The 21,447-nt window shown below is 43.5% G+C and overlaps 1 protein-coding gene across 3 annotated transcripts in view; it reads right to left on the reverse strand.

Moving 5' to 3' along the window:
• Positions 1-273: 273 nt before the first annotated feature.
• The window catches only part of LOC103172046 (rho GTPase-activating protein 40), a 44,788-nt gene continuing 23,614 nt past the window's right edge, over positions 274-21,447 (reverse strand). For all 3 annotated transcript variants that reach the window (XM_007884866.2, XM_007884859.2, XM_007884853.2), the window contains exons 2-15: positions 18,117-18,313; positions 16,950-17,170; positions 12,449-12,536; positions 11,718-11,881; positions 11,001-11,166; positions 10,143-10,234; positions 9,550-9,627; positions 8,445-8,604; positions 8,164-8,246; positions 6,909-7,115; positions 5,127-5,264; positions 2,923-3,071; positions 2,170-2,225; positions 274-1,623 (exon numbers count right to left, since the gene is read on the reverse strand). In XM_007884866.2, the coding sequence (XP_007883057.2) occupies positions 1,520-1,623; positions 2,170-2,225; positions 2,923-3,071; positions 5,127-5,264; positions 6,909-7,115; positions 8,164-8,246; positions 8,445-8,604; positions 9,550-9,627; positions 10,143-10,234; positions 11,001-11,166; positions 11,718-11,881; positions 12,449-12,536; positions 16,950-17,170; positions 18,117-18,309 (1,899 nt within the window). In that variant the 5' untranslated portion in view covers positions 18,310-18,313 and the 3' untranslated portion in view covers positions 274-1,519. The remainder of the gene's footprint in view (positions 1,624-2,169; positions 2,226-2,922; positions 3,072-5,126; positions 5,265-6,908; positions 7,116-8,163; positions 8,247-8,444; positions 8,605-9,549; positions 9,628-10,142; positions 10,235-11,000; positions 11,167-11,717; positions 11,882-12,448; positions 12,537-16,949; positions 17,171-18,116; positions 18,314-21,447) is intronic.

The raw sequence follows: 21,447 nt of genomic DNA on the forward strand, positions 1-21,447 counted from the left end.
TGATGTTGTTCTCCCAAAGTGAAAGGCGCTCTCTAAGTGTAATGTTGCTGTTGTTGTTCAGTTTGTCAGGCATGCGCGCTATTTTACCATCTACCACCAGATGGAGACACTGTGACAAAGTCTGGATGCACTTTGGTCTGGTTCACTGTGATGAGGTGTTGTGTGAAACACAAGTGATCCCAGTGCTAATGGATTGATCATCAGTTTACACTGATGTTTGCCAATGGCAACGACTTCAAGACCTGCAATGAAAATGACAGCAGAAATACGTTTGCAAAGATGACATTCTTTAATCTTCTGGGAAATAATTCACCGATTCACAAGGTGGCATGTTGAAGGGGGCGGCTGTTCAAACAAAACTACCTTAAAATATAAAATATTCTTAGAGCTATAGTGGTCGCGATACATAGAAAAAAAAACATACCAGGTATAAAAGTATTCACATTGAACAGTAAAAATCTAACAAAAAAGGGCAGGAGTGTAAAAGGAAAACGCAATACACGACACGCAGGTTTCAACTAATGATATAGGGAGTGGGATTCCACCCAGATCTCGATTTGATTCGTTTGATTCCTGTGGCATCAGCCATTTCAGAGGGTGCAGAATTTGGCAACCTGTTGATTTCCGTCTTGACTGTTGAGTCGGCTTTCCGCAGTTCTCAAAAGAACCTTGCAGAAAAATCAACGACGACAAAGGAGATTACATCCAGATGGAATTTTTTTCCCAATCGTCAAGAGCCCTGTTGGTTACTGCATTTATATAAAGAACTGCATTTCTTTTAAAACGCTGGATAAATCACAGACTGCATGTCTAAAACTGTAAAGTGCCAAGCATAATCCCAGTTTGTCGTCCAGGCTAATGATCAAGCTAATCTAATTGAATTTTCATGAGAAATAGATTGGGAGATACCGATTAATACTTACTAGCTTTTTTTTTCAGATGTGGTACATCAATGTATTAAATGTGGTTTTGGCACAAAAGTCTGGGCCATCCATTTTCTCTGCCTTCANTTTTTTTATGCTAATCACTTTGTCCGAGGGTTTTAAAAATAGTATCCAAACAAAAAAAACACATAAACATTCCAGAGATTTTTCACAGTGAGAAATAGGGCGAGCTTCTATTTCCCATATCACAGGATCTTTTTCTGACAGCATTTGGCAGTGCTTACTAAATGAGTCTTCTCTCGTCCCTCCCTCCCTCCCCCGTGCATAAAAATAATCAAGGTTAAATATATATTTTGTAGAAATGTCAAGTTCTCAAATCTCTCACGTTAACAAACCGACTAACAAAAAAGCTGATTTTACTTCACTTTCAAACAGCGGTAAAAGTGCCTCTTTTCTTACAACTGATCTGTACTTTTCCAGCTGAGTTTCTTCTAAGATGTGCCTTGCACAGACACTATAGCTGCACAGTCACTTCAGTGAAGGTGTGAGCTTTATAGAAGTGTCCTCGACAATCAGCGTTCAATCAGCAAACTCTCTTTTCTTTGTTTTGGATCTCGATGACAAACGGTCGCAAGTTAGCTTTCTTTCGGCTTTTGATGTTGTTTCATAATCCATTCGGCTTGTGGGTTAACCTTTAGAAGGTCAAATATGTGCGTGTCCGGATCAAGGCAACGTTCACCTAGTGGAATAGACATGACCATCCCAATTAGTATTGTTGCAAGAATATCGATTAGAGACCCGCCCCACCCACCTCCCTAATGTAAAAAAGGGCAGTTCACCCTAAGTAAATTATGTTTAGTTCGCTGGGTGTCTGACACATGCGGAAACCCATCACCATCCTGAATAACCTCCAAACCAGCCTGAGAGCTCCACTTTTGCACATCATCTAAGACGGAAATTGCCCTGAGCCTGGAAATGGGATGTGGGTTCTTTCTCCAGTACCACCTGTGCTGCTCACTTAATTCTGGAAAGGATCAGGGACAGGTTGGCAAGAGCCAAGGCTTGGGGAGCCCCAGAGGGTGTGTTCCGGCTTTAAACCAACTAAAACCAAGTAGATTGGCCACTGAGAACACCATAGAATCATAGAATTATAAAGCGCAGAAGGAGGCCATTCGGCCCATAACTCTTTGAAAAGAGAGAGCCAAATCAATCCCACTGCCCCGCGCTCTCCCCATAAGCCTGCAAACCCATCCTCCCAAACTGTCTGCAGTAGCACATCACTCACCAATATTACCACCAACTTCATACAAGTAGAATTCTGAGGAATCCGTGGATCCATTGCTACAATAAAAAAAACATATAGGCATGAGCAGCGATTATAAATAATAATTATTCTTCCACAAAGTATATAGTCAATTCACTTTACAGTATATTCTGTGAAGCACTTTGAGACATCTCGAAAACGTGATAACGCGCTTAATCAAATCCAAGGATTATTATTATTATTAGATAATTATTTGGGGAGGACTAGTTTGCAGGGCCATGGGGAGAGAGTGGGGGAGAGGGATTGATTTGCTAGCTCTTTTCAAAGAGCCGGTACAGACACGATGGGCCGAATGGCCTCCTGTGCTATGATTCTAATATAATAATCTGCAAGTTTCTTTCAAAACTGTTTGACCGTACTTTTGGTCATCTTTCCCTTCCTCACCGTCTTGTGCTCCACCCCCACCCCTATGCCCAGCCAGCATAGTAAAGCGCTTTGAGACGTCTTCCCAAGGTGAAAGCCGTGATATCAATGTTCATTGTAGTGCATTGCATAAGAACTGTCTTTGAAGTGAAGACTGAATTGAACAGTTTGCCAGAATCCGGACAATCTAAAACGCTGCATAAATAGAGTAGATCCAGCCCCGGGTGGAATTAACCCCACACACAGGTTTCCAATTAAAATACACTTTGTTTGGTGATGCCCCGAAGCATCGCCATTAACACCAACTCCGCACAGGAACCGGAAATGTCAGCTCGATTTGGAAATAATCACCATTTACAACTGTTGGACGGATCCCAGCTGTCCTGGTGCAGATGTTTATGAAAGTGCTGCACGAGATTGCGAGTGGTCATCTCACGCTCTAGGCAAACTTCCAGCGTATCTTTCAACAATTGAGGAGCTTGAATTCTTATCTTGTTAAACTGTTGGCAATGTAAAACAAAAACAATACACACATTATTTATGTTCGATAGCCCACAGCACACACACACGCGTGTGTGAACACACAGAGTCAAAGCACTTCATAGTATATCATCTGAAGTGTTTTTGAATGTCCTCCCGACTTGAAAGCAAATATTTCTTAGGTCAGGATATTAAGGGATACGGAGTAAGGCCGGGTAATTGGACTTGAGGTACAGATTAGCCATGATCTTATAGAATAGCAGAACAGGCTGGACAGGCTGAATGGCTTTCTCCATAAGCTATGTCCAACAATATTCACAAATAGATCTATCCATACAGTGACAGTCCCAACGCACCTATCTGATGAGTAGATCTCTTTCTGCCGGAAGAAACCATCAAATCTGATGATCGAGAATGCCAGCAATTTGGGGTATTAATGGATATGGGGCAAGGGCGGGTAATTGGACTTGAGGTACGGATCAGCCATGATCTTCTAGAAGTTGGCGAGAGAATCTTTTAATTGTTATGGTTAACAAAGGACACATGCAGAAACTCATCGCTGTACTTAAGACTATCCAAGCCAAAAAAAGTTCCACGTATGCTTGTCACCTACACATGGAACTCTTCCGGCGTTTGAAATGGAATGTGTACTCTCTCTCCCTGGAGGGATATAATATAAATAATAATCCTTGCATTTTGATATAGTGCCTTATCACGTATTCAAGAGCTCTTCACACAATGTACTGTAAAGTAAACTGACTGTGTATATTTTGTGGATGAAACGCAGCAGCCAATTGCGCACAGCAGTGTCCCACAAACAGTCGTGGATTGAGTGACCAATTTATTATTATTATTTTTTTGAAGGAATCATTATCCCTGGAAAAGCAATCCACCAGTTGACTAAAATCCGGGTTTCTACTTACTGCTAGGTAAACAGAGGCGTATGGAGTAAGGAAACTTGCCCAACGTTTTGCCCTGCCGGGAATCGAACCCAGGTCTCTTGTTCACGAGGCGAGTGCTCCAATCACTGAGCTACAGTACCCTTTGCTTACATAATTCCGGAGAGTATTAAGGGCAAGAGCCAAGGCTTGGGATGTTGCTGGAGTTCCACCAGCTAAAACCACACAGCTTGACATTCAGAACACTGACTGTTCTGGCAAAATTACCGCTGCTTATCGAGCTAAGACTACCCGAATAACAACAACAACATACATTTGTACACCCTAACCATTAGGGCTTTGGCTTGCAGGGTTAAGAGGAGCTAAGTGGGAAGAATCCCTGCTCCTGGTGACTCACACTATATCCCACTGAGCCTTAGCTATGCTGAGGCTATATGTGCCGGTAAAATGATTTGGTATTTTGTTGGTATGTTACAATGGTGAGCAGCTGGGACTACCCCTATACCTTGTTCCCACTACAATAGGACTAAGACAATCACAATCACCGTGATACATAGCTGTACATTGCTACATTACACTGAGCCAAACAGCCAGAGTATAGTAAAATACTTTATAATATTATTTCCAGCACTAATGGTCAACAAAGCTTTGCTGGGCTGAAAAGCAGCAACAGCAGAGAAATCGTAGCGAGATAAGGGGTTATTCCCCTCCTCCCTCTCCCACCCCACCTCCCTTATTGTTTTAATAAACAATCAATAAGTTTATTTTAATGAAATAAAGATAAATCTTTATTTACTTAAAGATAAGTAAAGATTTATCTTTTATTTCATTAAAATAAACCATCCTGATTTATTGTGGGGAGCTGTCATTTCACAAAGGAGGGCAATTGTTTTTCCCCAAATCATTTTCCAAAAGGAACACACTGAGATTGTATCAGCTCTACAGCATGTGCCTGATGTATTTATAGGGGAATTATTATAGATGCAAACTTGTCAGCCCTCGTCAGTGAGGAGATTGGGGTCAATGGTAATTTGAGGTTGCAGGAAAACAATCAATCAGTTTGAGCAAGCAACAGCCTCAACCGCACGGACACAGAGAATTATCTGATCGAGAGGGGAATGGGCTGCAAAAAAATCGATTATTATGCAATAAAAAGGCACTAGGCGACCGACTCACTGTGTTTTGCTTCTCCTGCTTGTCTTTTTCCGTGTGGATCTTGCGCAGAAGGTTTTTCAGCCGTTTGTCATAAAACTGATAGCGCTTGCTACTGTTCTCGTTCAGTTTCCTCACCTGAGCCACCAGGAAGAATGGGATCTAACAGAAGAGAAGAGAAGCTGTTGGACAGGCACTTGAAAAGAAAGCAACTCTGCAAGGCTATGCGGAAACAACAACAAAATTACATTTCTAAAGCGCCTTTCAGGAGGACATCCCAAGGCGCTGAACAATCGGGGATCAGGACCCGAGTGTGGGTGGGGGTGCAGGGTTTGGATGAGGGAGGGCAGAGAGGTAGGAGGGCGGCTGAAGGCACGGTCAAAGCGGAGCGTCTTGAGTTGTACCTTTAAGGAGACAGGAGGCAGCAAGGCAAAGGGATTGTGGGATGGAGTTCCAAAGGGTGGGGGCAGAGAGGCTCAAAACCCGGCCACCGATGGTAGGGGGGTTCAGGCGGGAGAAACAGCTGGGGGAATGGGACTAATTGGTTAGCAGGCCCAGGCACGAAGGGCCAAATGGCTTCCTTCTGCCCTGTAAGATTCTATGATTCAATGAGAAGAGAATCTAGGGCAACAATAATAATCCTTGCATTTGAAATAGCGCCTTCGAGATGCCTCAAAGCACTTCACAGAATATACCGGTAAAGTGAATTGACTGTATATTTTGTGTGCAATATTTAGGCCAGGACACCAACCAAGAAACGCGTAGCCACTAACATTTCACAGTGAAATCCTGCAAAGCACTTTGAGTTGGGCTCTCTCCAACGTGGAAGGCTATTTTGAATATAATATATAATAATCCTTGCATTTGATACAGCGCTTTTCACATCTTCTCGACGTCTCAAAGCGCTTCACAGAGTATACTGTAAAGTGAATTGACTGTATATTTGTGGGCGAAATGAGGCAGCCAATTGCGCACAGCAATGTCCCACAAACAGTCGTGGATTGAAAATGACCAATTTATTATTGTTTTTGGTTTTGGAGGGATTATTATTAGGCTCTGTGTGGAGTAAGGAAACTTGCCCAAGGTTTCGCCCTCTGCCTGGAATTGAACTCAGGTCTCTCACTTGCAAAGCGAGTGCTCTAACCACTGAGCTACAGGACTCCACAAATGCAAGGAATATTATTTTATTCTAATTAATAAGCCGTGATATGGTGTCCGGCAACAAAAGCCTAACATGCACATTCCTACATTTAAACATTAAAGGTCAGAAATTCCTCCTACTTTTAATCTGTAGGGGAAAAAAAACTATTTGTTTTAAAATATAAGAACTGCGAAAAATTATTAAATTCATTCTTAATTTGGAAGCTATTTTCCTCCCCATGGCAGATGTCAAAAAGAAAGCGGCTTCCAAATTCATGCCGAATTGAAGGATTTTCCCTTAAAGATTGTAAAATTAAATGGTCTGAAAACAGGCCAGGACTGAACGGAATTTTGGACCTTGAACAGTGGAAGCCGTTATACCCCACTTCATTATAACGCGGGCACATTGTATGTGCAGCAGGCGAATGCCCAACCTAACGTAGGTTAGGTTGTGTATCGCGAGACCGTTGGCCTTCTGTACAATACAATGACCTGGGAGTCGACCATCCTCTCCCTTGGCCCCCCGGCCATCATTGAAGTCTTTCTGCGGGAATGCAAAATGAATACGGAAGCAGCCTACCACCGATCGCTGGTTATAGTATCCCGCGAGTTGGGATTTTAGCACATTATAACAGTTCTCAGTTAGGTAATAGGCAGTCAACGTACAATCCAGAGGATATCCTGGTAATGGGTCAGCATCCGTACAATGTCGGCAGCCTTCTCCGCTTGCTGCTTCTCTTTCCCATCGGGAATCTTGTTCAGAATTCCTTTGTGCATGAAAAGGTTTGGCGCAATGATGGTGGAAACATTCCAGAGGTTCATCCTGTTTTTCTTTTCCTTTCCTATCACTTTGCACAGGAACTCTAACAGGCACTGCAGCAAAGAGGAGAGTGCATTTTAAACTGGAGGAGGGAAAATCGCAAGCTTTACATGCTTTAACAATTCATTAACATGTCAGACAATTCTTAATTCATACAAAGAACAGGATCATCCCCATTACAGTGTTCAAGTGCTTTCAGAAATCTTGAGATGTTTGACATGACATAAAAGCTGGAGTATAGACAACACAACTGCAGGAAGCACAGTATTGGAATGGCAGGAGATGGGGGAAGATCGAAGATCCCACTTTCTTCATCGAACCTCTCTTGTGTTTGTGTCCGATTGGGATTGGGGAATGAGAAACTCTACTAAAAGTCTGTACACATCTTGCTCTGAGTTTGTAGGTGAGGAGGTGAAGAATTTCTTTGGGGGTCGCTGAATGGTTCCAATAGATGGAAGTTCAAAGAATGATTTTAGGGATACAGTGGAAGCAAAAGTGTCGATCCTTTCACAAACAAATTAGATACATTTCTTTTACAAAATAATATTCTTGGGATACAGTGTATAGTTTGTATCCCAAGATTGTATTGCATGACCAATGGAACAACAACAACAAAATTACATTTGTATAGCACCTTTCACGTCGGGAGGACATCCCAAGGTGCCGGACAGGCAGTGTTCCGGAGCCGAGCCGGAGGGGTCGGGGAGAGCGGAGGGCAGGGGGCTGAATCAAGGAGATCGAAAGCACGGTCGAAGAGGAGGGTCTTGAGATAGGTCTTGAAGGAGGTAAAGGAGTGGGCGAGGCGGAGGGACTATGGGATGGAGTTCCAGAGGATACGGGCAGAGTGGCAAAAAGCCAGCCCAATTGTGGGGCGAGCGAGGCGGGGGACGTGAAGCAGGCTGGAGCCTGCTGAGCGGAGGGAGCAAGCAGGATGGTAGGGGGTTAGGAGGTTGCAGAGGTAAGAGGGAGCAAGATGGAAGGTGAACTGGATGGACCTTGGTCTTCTTTCAAATTCTTATGTTCTTATGATGAGCACTCACACATGTAGCCATACATATAGTACATCTATAGTTAAGGATTCAACAAGGCAGATAAGCCTACCTTCAGCGTACACCTATTTGGTTCTGGTAGGATCAGCACAAGGAGATTTAGAGCATGCAACCTCTGCTTGTGATCAGTAATATCTGCAAACGGCAGGAACATATGACAGCATCTGAATAAAATGCCATTTTGAACAAACTAAAAATACAAAGAAGCAAACAAGGCTTTCCTTAAGACAGAAAAAAGAACCTCTAATCCTTGATAATAATGCTATTTAATTAAAAATACTGAACTAAATCTTGCAGCCACAAAACCAACAAAAAAAAAGGACAAGTTCTTACTTTTGACTGCCGCGAACGCAGACAGATATTCCGTCGTCAACAAAGGATGAGGCATTTCACGGATAAACATCTTCAGCAAACCTGCTGCGTCGTTTTGGTTGACCTTCTCCCAGTCAAATGTTTTCTGGTAAAAGTTTTCTTCAAGTTCCTTTTGCAAATTCTGTGGGGGAAAAAATAATTTGAGGGGACGATTTGAGGGAAAGCATTGAATATTGCAATCTGCAAATATATATATATAAATATACTAGCTGTACCTGTTGCAGTTAGGTTTACAATCAAAGAATCTAATGTAGAATGTAGATTGGCACACAGATAGATAGACAGACAGACATTTCATCTTTATCTATATGTATCTAGGAGGACTCCTGTGGGAGGATTCATTTTGGCCATGCAGTTCTTTGAGTGGGCAGCTCATTTTGTTGCAGCCCTTTCAGCACTGAAGCGCAGCCGCTCTGTTCTTTGTTCTTCAGTTTCATTTAATTGGCCTTCTCTCTTTTGTCTATGATTTTTACTTATTCTTGAAAAGTTAGATTTTCGATTGGGCCCAATCTTGAGTCTTGATAAAGTATCTTTATAGTGATAAACATAAATGTATAATTTATAATCACTGGAACGTCCTCCTGATGTGAAAGATGCTTTAAAAACGTAATTTTGTTGTTGCCGCGGCTTAGCTTCGTCTGTGCTCTTTATTTTGTTCCCGCCGCCGCTTGGCTACATGCGTGCTCTGTGACACAGGATGCCACAGTGCCACGGTCAGCCGGTGCTGCCACCAGATGTAACTGCACGATGCCACAGCGCCACTTGGACTCGGAAGCCACCAGGTGTGACTGCAGCAAAAAACGCAAAACTGAAATACATTTTAGGTCACAACTCATGAACGATAGGAGATACCCGAAAACAAATATGCCCATGTCACTCCCAGGGGAAGACCTTTCCAATGAGGTATAAATCATGTCTCTACGTCAACTGGTTATTGAGATCCTTCTTGAAGCACAGGCAGGCAGGCAGACATTGTCGCTTTATTAGTAAAGATATATTTCAAAAAATCACTTTTTTTAAAAAAAAATCAAGTTTGGTTTGACTTTACTTTATTTTGCGCCAATACCTTCATTCGAGCAACTGAGCCGGATATGCGGAGAATCCCCTCAGTTTCCAGTCCCTTCTGTTCCAGACAGCAGAGCAACTATGGAGAGAGAAAGTTTACGTGAGTATTAAGACAATGCGACACAGCGACTGCAACTTCACAGCATCTCAAAGTGCTTCAAAGGCAATTACAATGCATTTATGCACCGCCATTCTTGCCGGGAGGATGTCTCAAAGCATTTTACACAGTGACTGGCACCTGAGTTGCATGAAATGGTAGCTAAGGTAGGTGAGGGGGTGGAGTAGATAACGACGACAACAAAATACATTTATATAGTGCCTTTCACATCGAAAGGACGTTAAGCAGTTAAGGATTTGCACTTGTGCTGTGCGTTATAATGAAAAGGTGTGTCGGGCAATTTTGAGATGACCAAAAGCATGGTCAAAGAGGTAAGTCTTGAGGAGGGCTTTGAAAGTGGGGAAGGAGTGGGGGAGTGTAGTGATTGTGTATTTGTATGAAAGTCATTCCACCACTCCCCTCCCATCCATTCCGTAACATTATCACCCAAGAATTGTTAATTGTTTACATTTATCTTCCCCACTGAAGAGACTTACTTCTTGAAGAAACAGCGGAACCTTTATGTTGGGAACAATCTTCTGATCATTTTCAATCAGTTGAGTGAGAGGGACCCCAAACAGCCGGTTATCTGCACAGAGACACCAACATCCAATATCACAAGTGGCTGAGTGGCACTTTAGGGCTTCAAGTTTTCAGACAATATTCCCACTCTCAGAGTTTCGCAAGATCAGTTTGGATGAAGAAGGCCCTTTGGCCGAGCTATCCTCATCCTTCAAGAACACGATCCCACCCATCATTGCATCCAGCTGCTTTTTAAATGAGTCCCAGTGTCCTGCCCTCAACCACCCTTCCAAGCAATTTGTTCCTGTCATCAATTACCCTCTGCATAAAGAAAAACTTCCTGGTGTCTGTCCTGAAGTTGCTCTTCATAAACTCTAAACCTACATCCTCTTGTTCTAATGTCACAATACACCCTAAAGTGCTGATCTGGGTTTTACTTTTTTGATCCCATTTAAACATTTTGTACACAGTAATCACTTCATTACGGTCAATTGCAGTGACTATTTTTTCAGGCCGATGTCACATTTGTTTCCCAGCAGCTATTGGGCCAATTTCACTACTAGGCCCAGGGCACTTAATCTCCACGAAAGAGGTTGGAGCAGCGAGTGAGAATAGCCCATTTGGACCGTTGAGCTTCTCTTTCCTTTGTTCGTGTCCAACAAAACCAGTTGACTCCATCGCCAATCTACCGCCTTCGGGTAATCTTCAACCACAGACTATGTAGCTTTTTACAACTGCTTTTGCTCCGGGTCTGGTCAATGAATTCATGGCTTTACTTTAATTCCACTATGCCAGCCCCCCCCAACCCCAATGAACCCACATTGAATACATACCGCCTGCCTTCACTTTCACTACTTTGTGCCTCTTCACCTCTATGTCCAAGGTATCAAAGAGAGCCGTGAGCTCAATGAGTGCCAGAGTGTGAACTTTCTTCATGTCCGCTGGCGACAGATCCCCCATCCTAGTCATTCCCAGTTTATTCTTGTGGATCACATATTGCTGTGATTAAGGGAAAATGCGGATTTCAGTATTCTGTTAGCCCCTCTAAGCCGCTGGGTCCTTAACCAGTTCCTTGCCTGTGGGCTCGCAACAGCACTGCGCTCTGCATAGTCTTAGCTTGCGAAACCGGTTTATCATAAAATTTAAAGAACTGTTTGAGAAATGTTTCAATTTGTTCCTTTGGAAGCTAGTTTTCCACAGTTCTTAAAACAACAACGGGCTTCACAATTACGGCTGAATTTAATAATCTGCCAAATATTCTGGACGCTCTGAAATGTTCTGAAAATAAGAGTAAATCTAGACCCAGGTGACATTTCTCCCCATTAATGCCTCGCAGTGTTTCACCCCACCCCACCCCCGCCCGCCCTTAGATTTCTAGGGAGACTCAAAAAAGGAAATTTCCCAACGATGAAGCTATTCATGACAGTATTTGACAAATTGACTGCTGTGAGCGCTTGCAAAATACACACTTTCCAGAAAGCCCTGTGAAGTGCTCCAAGATATCCCCTCGACGTGAAAGGCACTGAGCCAAACGTAAAGTATTTACTTACAGGTAAACTCCCCTCGTCTTTCCTTTTTCTCGCCTCTTTATCATCTTGTATCCTTTTCCGCCACACTGTCGCTTGCTCAGAGTAAGAGACGTCAAAATTGATCAGCTCTTCCTTCGAAGAGTAGCCTTGCCCTGGTGACGAGGTTTCCTGTCTATCAGGGTCGGCTACGAAATACAAGAGGAAAAGATGTATTTGGGAACCCAAGCCACACAGCTTCAGTTACAGTGGAAACATGTTATTTAGGGCAGTCAATGGACTGGCTAATTTTTCCCCCATACTAGTCAGTTTCAGATTTTGGTCAACTTCAGTTTCAAACAGAAGGAACCCATAACTCCACTGTAATATAATAATCCTCACATTTGATATAGTGCCTTATTATTTCATTCAGATGTCTCAAAGTGCTTCACTGGATTTCCTGTAAAGTTGAGTGACTGTGTATTTTGTGGGCGAAACGCGGCAGCCAATCCCACAATCAGCCACGGAGTGAGTGACCAATTTTATTTGGGGGATTGTTGGCCAGGACACTGGGAGAGCAAACTCCCTTCTTCTTGTTGATCAACAACACAGATCGCAGGTGAAATTGCAAGCTCTGTACGCAATCTATTCAAAGCCCTAAACTACGGTTCTACGCTACGAAAAAACTGTCAGAAACAGAATAGATGAGGAGAGGGTAATTAAATTTCACAGTCAATCCTTCTAAATGGAAGGGTTTAGCTTGCTTGTGCTGTTACCTTCGCTTTTGTCCTCTTCTGGTAGCAGGTACTTGAGACGCTGTTCTGCTTGTGTGTCCGACACGTCTTGCTGTTTCAAATGCCTGCTCTGCAAACATAATCCGTGAAAATATAATAAAGATTTCAGACTCAAGTGATAGCAGCATGTTTTCCAGACAGTTTTTGTGTTTTATTCGTGGCTGTTGATGCTGCTTTAGCCAGGTTCTTCTGCACAAAGTAAAATATCTCAAACTCCCTGAAAAGGACATATATTTCCACTGTAGCTTTCTGTTGAAGGAATCAATATTATTATAATAATCCTCATTTTTGGATTTGATAGAGCACCTACAACATCACTGTGTTTCAAAGTGCTTCATAGGGAATTGCTGTCAAGTGTAGTGACCGTGTTTTAATGGACGACAAAGTCTCACAGACAGCCATCTTCACTTATTGGCTTCATCAGTCCCCTGACGTTCTGTCAGCTTGTCTGTCGGACATCAAGAACTAGATGAGCGCAAATTTCCTGCAGTTAAACGTCAACAAGGCGGAAGCCATACTCTGCCTCCCGCCAACATCTTCTGTCCCACGGTTCCGACCTCTTCAACCTACCCGACCTGTCCTTAAAACTCTCCGAACCCATGCACAACTTAGGGGTCAAGTTCAATCCCCAGTTATCCTTCCTCTTCCACATCCGGTCCCTGACCAGCACCGCTTTCTTCCACCTCCGTCACATTGCCCGTCTCCGACAATACCTCACCCCAAAAGCTGCCGAAACTCTTGTATTCTTTGTCACCTCTCGGCTGGACTATTCTAACACCATCCTCGCCGGTCTCCCCTCCACTATTCACAAAATCCAGCTCATTCAAAACTCCGTCGCCCGTATTCTCACCCGCACCAAACTCCGTACCCCGATTACCCCAGTCGTTGCCAAACTCCACAGGCTCCCTGTCACAGAGCGGATCGACTTCAAGATCCTCACTCTAGAGTTTAAATCCCTTCATTCCTTGGCAACCCCCTATCTCTCTAACCTCCTCTCTCCTCATAGCAGTACCCCCTGCCTCGGCTCTACTGGATCCGGTCTCCTCCTCTTCCCCCGAATCCTCCGCTCCATCATCAGCGTCCGTGCCTTCAGCCACTACACCCCAAAACTTTGGAACTCCCTCCCTCAACCTCTTCATCTTGCCCCCTCCTTCCCCATCTTCGATCGCACCTCCAGTCACCTTCCTCCTCCCCCTGGCTCGGCCTTGGGCTCTGCCGTTGTCAAGCACTCGGAGACGTCGCCCAGCACCGAGGCGCTGTATAAATGGAAGTTGTTGTTGTGGGACACTGTTGCATGCAAATTGGCTGCCACATTCACCCACAAAACACACAATCCTTCCACTTTACAGTTTATCCTGTAAAGTGCTTTGAGACCTCGTATGAAGGAGAAAGACAACGTGTGAATTATCATTATTATTACTATAACATGATTGACCAATTCATCTAAAAGAGCATTGGCCAGGACACCAGGACAATCTCCATTCTCTGTTTGAATATAATAATAATAATAATAATCCTTGCATTTGGTATAGTGCCTTATCACTTCTTCTCGACATCTCAAAGCGCTTCATAGAATATACTGCAAAGTGAATTGACTGTGTATTTGTGGGAGAAACACAGCAGCCAATTGCACACAGCAGTGTTCCACAAACGTCACAGATTGAGTGACCACATTTTTTTTGAGGATTATCTCCGGCAAAGCAATCTGCCAATCAACTAACAATCGGGTTCCTACTTGCTGCTAGGTAAACAGAGGCCTGCGGAGTAAGGAAACTTGGCGGGAATCGAACTCAAGACCTCTCACTTGTGAGGCGAGTGCTCTAACCACTGAGCTACAAGACTCCAGAATAGCATTGAGTCTGGAATCTTTAATGCATATACATTGTGGAAACCAAAGGCAACAAGTCAAAGCTTTTTGGCTGTTACCTCTGGAAGCACAGCCTCCAAAGACATAATAATAATAATAATAATCCTTGCATTTGATATAGCGCTTTTCACGTCGGGAGGACGTCCCAAAGCGCTTCACAGAACACACTGTAAAGTGAATTGACTGTATATTTGTGGGCAAACACGGCAGCCAATTGCGCACAGCAATGTCCCACAAACAGTCATGGATTGAAAATGACCAATTTATTATTGTTTTTGGTTTTGGAGGGATTATTATTAGGCTCTGTGTGGAGTAAGGAAACCTGCCCAAGGTTTCGCCCTCTGCCTGGAATTGAACTCAGGTCTCTAGCTTGCAAAGCGAGTGCTCAACCACTGAGCTACAGGACTCCACTAATAAGAATCTTCTGTCAATCAAAATGAAGCTCCATTGCCTCTGGATGTTTCATTACTGACCGGTTTACCTGCTACACCTACAAATATAGACTGTTGGTAATCAACATCACTGTAACATGACCCAATGCTCGGAGCATGGAATTTCATTGTGAAAGACTTCAGAGACGAAGCACTGACAGACTGATGTTGAGTCAGTCAGTCAGGCATGTGAAAATTACTGAGAACTTGCCAAGTGCTACATCCTTAAAAGCTGCCCCTGTATCCATTCAGCCCTACCTTAACTGTTAAAAGCATGAGCTCATGGTATCACATACTCAATCAGTTTGAGTCAGTTCATTCATACTGCAGCTAAATTTATCTCCCCAATTTCCTTGAAAACCGTGAGTAGATCAGATGGCTCGTGTGCACACAGTACTGGTATTTTGCCTCCTGAGACCTCATCCATTAGGTGGTTATATTCATTGAGGGAAATCCATTCATTTTATTCTTTTGGTCGACCGTGTGTCTGACACATGCGAACACCCATCACCGTGCTTTAGAGTATCCAAACCAGTTTGAGAATTTCACATGGGTTTGTCACCTACACACAGTCTGGAATGGAAATCCGTACCTTCTCTCTCTCCTTGTGGTGGATGAACAACAACAACAACAAAATTACATTTGTATAGCGCCTTTCACGTCGGGAGGACGTCCCAAGGCGCTGGACAGACAGAGCTGCAGGATGCTGGGCTGGGGGTTGAGGTCAGTGAGGGTGGAGGTCAAGGGGGGGAAGAAGGGAGATCAAAAGCACGGTTGAAGAGGAGGGTCTTGAAGGAGGCAAGGGATTTACCTAATTTGCCAGATTTACCTAATTCCAGAGAGTATTCGGCGCAGGTTTGCCTGATTTTTTTGTGACTTGACTAAATTGGACGGGGAGGAAGCCGGGGAAATATTTTGACAATTTTTTAAAAAATGTTTGACAAAGATTATAACAAGAACAACTACTTGCATTTACGTAGCTCCCTTCACTGGGGGGGCAGCATCTCGGAGTTCTTTCACAAATGCGCTCTTTACAGTCAATCCTGTGCACCGTTTCGAGACATCCTCTTGACAGGAAAGGCGCGTTGTGTGAATTGCAAGGATTATCATTATATTTCATGTCATTAAAAGGAGCTAAGTTGCGCAAGCAGCTCTTTAGTAATCTCAAAACAAAAAGAGCAGACATTTCGAATTCCACACATGTCTTTGAGGTGAGGGTGTTCTTTTTGAAAGCATCCTGGGCAAAGGAGTGAGAGGTACAAGGGCACCCTGATCTACAGTTGAGATACCGCAACGCTGACTTGTTTCGAAAAGTCTAGAGAGTGCATAAAGGAGTACGTCAGGAGGATGTCTCAAAGCGCCTCACAGGGTTTACTGTAAAGCCCAGTGACTGGGTGTTTCGCAAGAAAAAATGCGGCAGTCCAATTGCACACTGAGATGTCCCATAAAAGAGTCATGCAGTCAGTGATTAAGTTTACTCAAGGGATGACTTGAGAGGACAGGAAATTGAGCTGCCCTATTTAACCGGTTTTGCCAAAGATCCCCGTTCCGTGACAAGTCAACAAGACAAGTTACAAAGCAAAGGGTTTTTGTTTGCTCAAATCAGACTTCGGCTGCCGCCTGCTGGCTGATTCCGGGGAGTGCAGATTCAGGTGTCTCAACGCAAGTCTCCAGAGCCCTAGAGTAAATGAGGTAGGTGGTGTCTGCTGATGATGGTTTGTGGCGGAAGCACACGCTGGGAGATTTCGATGCTAGATTCTCTCTCAATCCCAATTTGAATTCCCCCCCCACCCCAAAATAAGATGGTGGAATAAAACAGTACTGAACACACTGGTCCGGCCCATAAAAATCAGAGCGCTATGATATATGCTATGATATGATAATAATAAGGGTGAGATACAATGGCCACCACCGATCTCACTTCGGGTTCACACTCTGGGTTCACAGTGTAGTCGGACTTTATGCGACTTTATCGGACTAGAATTGAGTCAAGCTGCGGCGGTCAATTTTTTTTAACTGAACAGGTGACCAAAACGTCGTGATACCATCACAATGTCTAATAAGCCTCAAGGAAATGATGCTATTTTTGTTTTTGTTTCTCTAAAAGACAATTAGGGTAGTTATCACGGCTTTTTTGGGGGGTCACCCTGTATTTGGCAGCGACAAGCTGGTCGCACGCACTCACAGTGGAATTAGGAGCTGCGAAGACGTCCCTGACATCCCTGACGGGCTGTTTGATCTTCTTCCTCATGGACCGGGTGCAGGTTTCCACGCGGCGCTGTACGGCCGCAGCCTGCGTGCGGGTCAGTGTGGAGAGCAACACTATGTCATCATCGTCCCCGCTCTGCTCCCTGATCAGGGTGGAGAGCCCAGCATCCTGCAGCCAGTCTGCCTCCAGTTCTCCCTCTGCAAACAACCAGGAAGGACTCAACTGACCAGTGCAACAATGACAACAACATAGAGCGCCCCTCACTCAGGGTAGCACTTGACAGTGGCAGAGTACGACCCCCAAAACCCAAGCCGGGGGTGGTGGAGGGGGGAGAGGGGGAGGTGACCATAGGCGCGGTCAAAGATGAAGGTCTTTATATGCAACCTGAAGATGGGGAAGGAGGGGGCAAAGCGGAGGGATGGAGGAAGAGAGTTCTAGAGCGTAGCAATCAGCCACACAGCGCCAGAGCTGCTAAACTGGGAACGTGTAAAAAAAAAGCACGTTTCATACAACGCCTCAAAGCACCTCGCAACATATAGTGTTATGTGGAGTAACTGTGCATTTGTTTAGTCCAGTGGTGGCCTACTTATGGCCCGCGGGCCAAAAGTGATCCTGAGGGCCGTCAAGATGGCTCCCCACATGTGCGCACTAGTCTCGGTGACTCTGTTAAATTATTGTTTTTTCTTGATTGAATAATTCTTGATTTAGGGCATAAATTTATGGTATGGCATGGCGCCCTTTTGTCAGGAGGACATCTCAAAGCGCTTCACAGGGTATACTGTTAAAGTGCATCGATTTTGCCCACAGTGACGTCCCACAAACAGCCATAAAGCGAAGCGTTAGAAGAATTCCTCTCCCATTTGTTTTAATGGTGGGGGGGGGAGGAGAAGAGAAATCTGTTCACACCAGCAGGTTTCAAACCATTGAACAAATCAGTCACTGGTTTGTCCTTTTTGCACACTTTTGAAACAGTGACAGTATACACAACAACAAATTACATTTGTATAGCGCCTCTCAACGTCAGGGGGAACGTTCCAAGACGGTGGACAGTTGGGGATATGCACTTGAACACTTCAAAGGGAAAGCATTTTATCCTGAGCTGCAGTCAGTTCCTTTCTAAAGTCTAACTTGCCGACGACTCACCCTCTGGCGTTTTCACCTCCACGTTATTATCATCAGGCTCACTCCCGTGGCTCTCCTTGATGTTCTCCACTTCAGTCCAATAGTCGTCCATAGACAGATTGTCCAGTGAATCCAGGGAACTGGAGCAATCAGAGGACAGCTGCTCCTGCAAATGCTTGCCCGGAGCCTGGCTCATGGCTGGAGGATTTGACATCGACCTGTTTTTTTTTGGGGGGGGGCAGGCGGAAGAGGCCAAAAAAAACAAAAGCCTTTTTGTAAGAGGTACTGTAATAACTGCACACCTTTCTCTACAGTGAGAGACTTTAACATCCCATCAGCTACAGCACAAATACATTGAAAACAGTCAAAATCACAATCAAAATGGGTTTGTGAAATGCATTGGTTATTATATTGAATTAAATCCAGGATTACACACACACACACACACAGACAAACACACACACATATATACTCCTCGCGTGTCAGGAGTGCGCCTCATTTAACTTTACAAAGCACTTTACTAGACTTACTGTAAAGTGTAGTGACTGTATTTGTAGGCAAACACCAATCACAAGATTGGTTCAGAAGATTTGATCTCATCCATCCATAATACCCACCTAATGTCCTCCCATCACAGCATCAAGCCATCTGTTAAATGAGTCCCAGGGTCTCATAAGAAGGTAGTGTTATTCTGAAGAATCTACAATCCTCTAATTGCAGCAATAACAAACTAATGGGGAAAGATATAACTGGGAGTCCTGTAGCTTAGTGGTCAGAGCACTCACCTCACAAGCGAGAGGACCTAGTTTGATTCCTGGACAGGGCGAAATGTTGGGTAAGTTTCCTTACTCCATACGTGACTGTTCACCTAGCAGTAAGTAGGAGCCTAGTTGTTAGGTTCCTACTTCCTACGAATGGCGGATCGCTAGTCCAGGGGTAATAATCCCTTTAAAAAAATTGGTCACTCAATCCACTGTTTGTGGGACGCTGCTGTGCACAATTGGCTGCCATGTCTTGCCCACAAAATATCCAGTCAATTCACTTTGCAGTATATTCTGCGAAGGGCTTTGAGACGGCCTCCTGACGTGAAAGAAACTGCACTAAATGCAATAATTATATGTATTATACGGAGAGAGGGAGAGAAATATTTTACATATGCATTAAATAAAAGAAAATGATAAAAACAATCTGCTATTAGTTTGAGCGGCCAAGCTTGCAATTGTTTGAACAAACATACCATAAAATAAAACGTACAATAAAATAAACCACTTTACAATATATCCTGTGAAGCACTTTGAGACGTCTCAACGACGTGATAAGGTGCTATATAAAAGGATTATTATTATATTATTATTGCTATAAAACAAAAAGGGCCTTCCATTTGTAGCATCTTCATCTCCTAACGGACTTGAAAACCCAGAGAGGTTTTGAATATCACAGGGCTGAGTGGAGACTGAGCCTGCTTGTCACAAGACTCAAGTAACAGTCCCTGTGCAAATACTTACTGAAATGACGTACAAGAGTTTGCATTCGAAAATCAACAGGGGATAAGAGATAAACAGGTCATTTGTTTGCACCTCCGGAATGGTTTTGCATTGAAAAATATTCAAAAAGATCAAAGGCTGAAAGCAAAGTTCCTGTGGCTCTACTTCCTATGCATAATGCACACTGCGAAAGGAGGGCTGAAAATAGCCGCGTACAAATTTGCATTCTTTCCTCTCCCCTACCTTTCCTGATGATACTAACTCACGCTAGAGTATGCTCCCATGTGCGCCAGTCTGTCTCTAGTATCTTGTCCAAATAGTCATTCTTGATGTGGACCATTAGTGACAACAAATTACATTTGTATAGTGCCTTTCACGCGGGAGGACGTCCCAAGGCGCTGAAATTTGGAAGCACAAATGTCATGAGTTTAACATTATGCTAAAATTTCATAAAATGTAATTATGTTTAGACGACAAAGGCACATTAACCCTGCTTTCAGCCTTTAGCCCAATATAACTGGCTCAATTGAACACAGTCGTCCATTTACCAGTTAATAATAATAATCCTTGCATTTGATATAACACCTTCCACATTGAGAGGACATCTCCAAGGACTTCATGGGATCTTACTGTGAAGTGGAGTGTCTGTGTATTGGTAGGTGAACACAGCAACTGACTTGTGCACAGAAATGTCACACAAACAGCCCTGAAGTAAATGACCAATTTTATCTGGGGGATTGTTGGCCAAAAACACTGTGAGAAACAACCTTCTGTTTTTAAATTGTGCCATGGGATCTTTAAAGTCCACTTGAACAGGCAGACTGGACCACGGTTTAACGTCTCATCCGAACGACGGCACCTCCCACAACCATCCCCAGCACTGCAATGTACAATAACAACCCATTAATATTAAAGCCAAGAAAATCAGTAACTGTGAATGTTCAACTGCTAATGTGGTAAAATACTGTAATCAGAAACCTGAAACGTCTCAACAGTTTTCAGAGTTATTTTCCAGTTGCAGTGTTGCACTTGCTTTCGACTGTGCTCCTTCTTAAAGGATAATAAACTGACCCGATTCACTGATAACCAACAGATGGCATGGTAAATGAATGGCAAAACTGAGCCTGAGAGGATCGACATTGTGCCAAATTGTTTGGACAGAAGGCAGAAAGTTCTTTTTATATAAGCTTAATAAGTAACGCACCAATGTTAATGTACAACTCTTCTAAGAAGAATTTAAAAACCTTAACATCAGTTTAACTCCCATCCCATCGTTGCTCACATAACTCATTCCACTAATGCTAGGGATCATTCACTTCACTTAATGGTTGTTTGGGAAATATTGCTGTTCGCAAATTGGCTGTTGGGTTCAGCCACTAAAATATACAATCTCTACATTTTACAGTGAAATCTGTGAGATGCTTTGAAATGTCTTCCCAACTTAAAAGGGGGTATAGAACGCATCCTTGCATTTGATACAGTGCCTTATCACGTCGTTGAGATGTCTCACAGGATTTTACTTGTATCTGTCAGCAAAGGTTGCAGGCAATTTGGGCACAGCAATATCCAGCAAACAGTGATGAAGCGAGTGGTCAATATCTGTGGGCAATGTTTGGTTGAAAATGGGTTTTAATTTTAAAAAAAGCATTATAAAGCGGGACACATGGAATCATTTAGAGTTGAAATAAATGTGAAAAATTCAACTTCACAATTAAAAGTTCAGTGGAAATGTGTCCTAAGTCTTCTTCTGGGACCTACTTATTTTTGATCAGCTACTTCTTCTCCACATCATTGTCTTTCCAGAATGGAAACCTGTAGAGCTAAACTGAACTTTCTACAGTTTATACTTTATTTCAATATTTTATCTT

The sequence above is a fragment of the Callorhinchus milii genome, unplaced genomic scaffold, assembly GCF_018977255.1.
Source record: "Callorhinchus milii isolate IMCB2004 unplaced genomic scaffold, IMCB_Cmil_1.0 Scaffold18, whole genome shotgun sequence".
In the NCBI taxonomy this organism is placed as follows: domain Eukaryota; kingdom Metazoa; phylum Chordata; class Chondrichthyes; order Chimaeriformes; family Callorhinchidae; genus Callorhinchus; species Callorhinchus milii.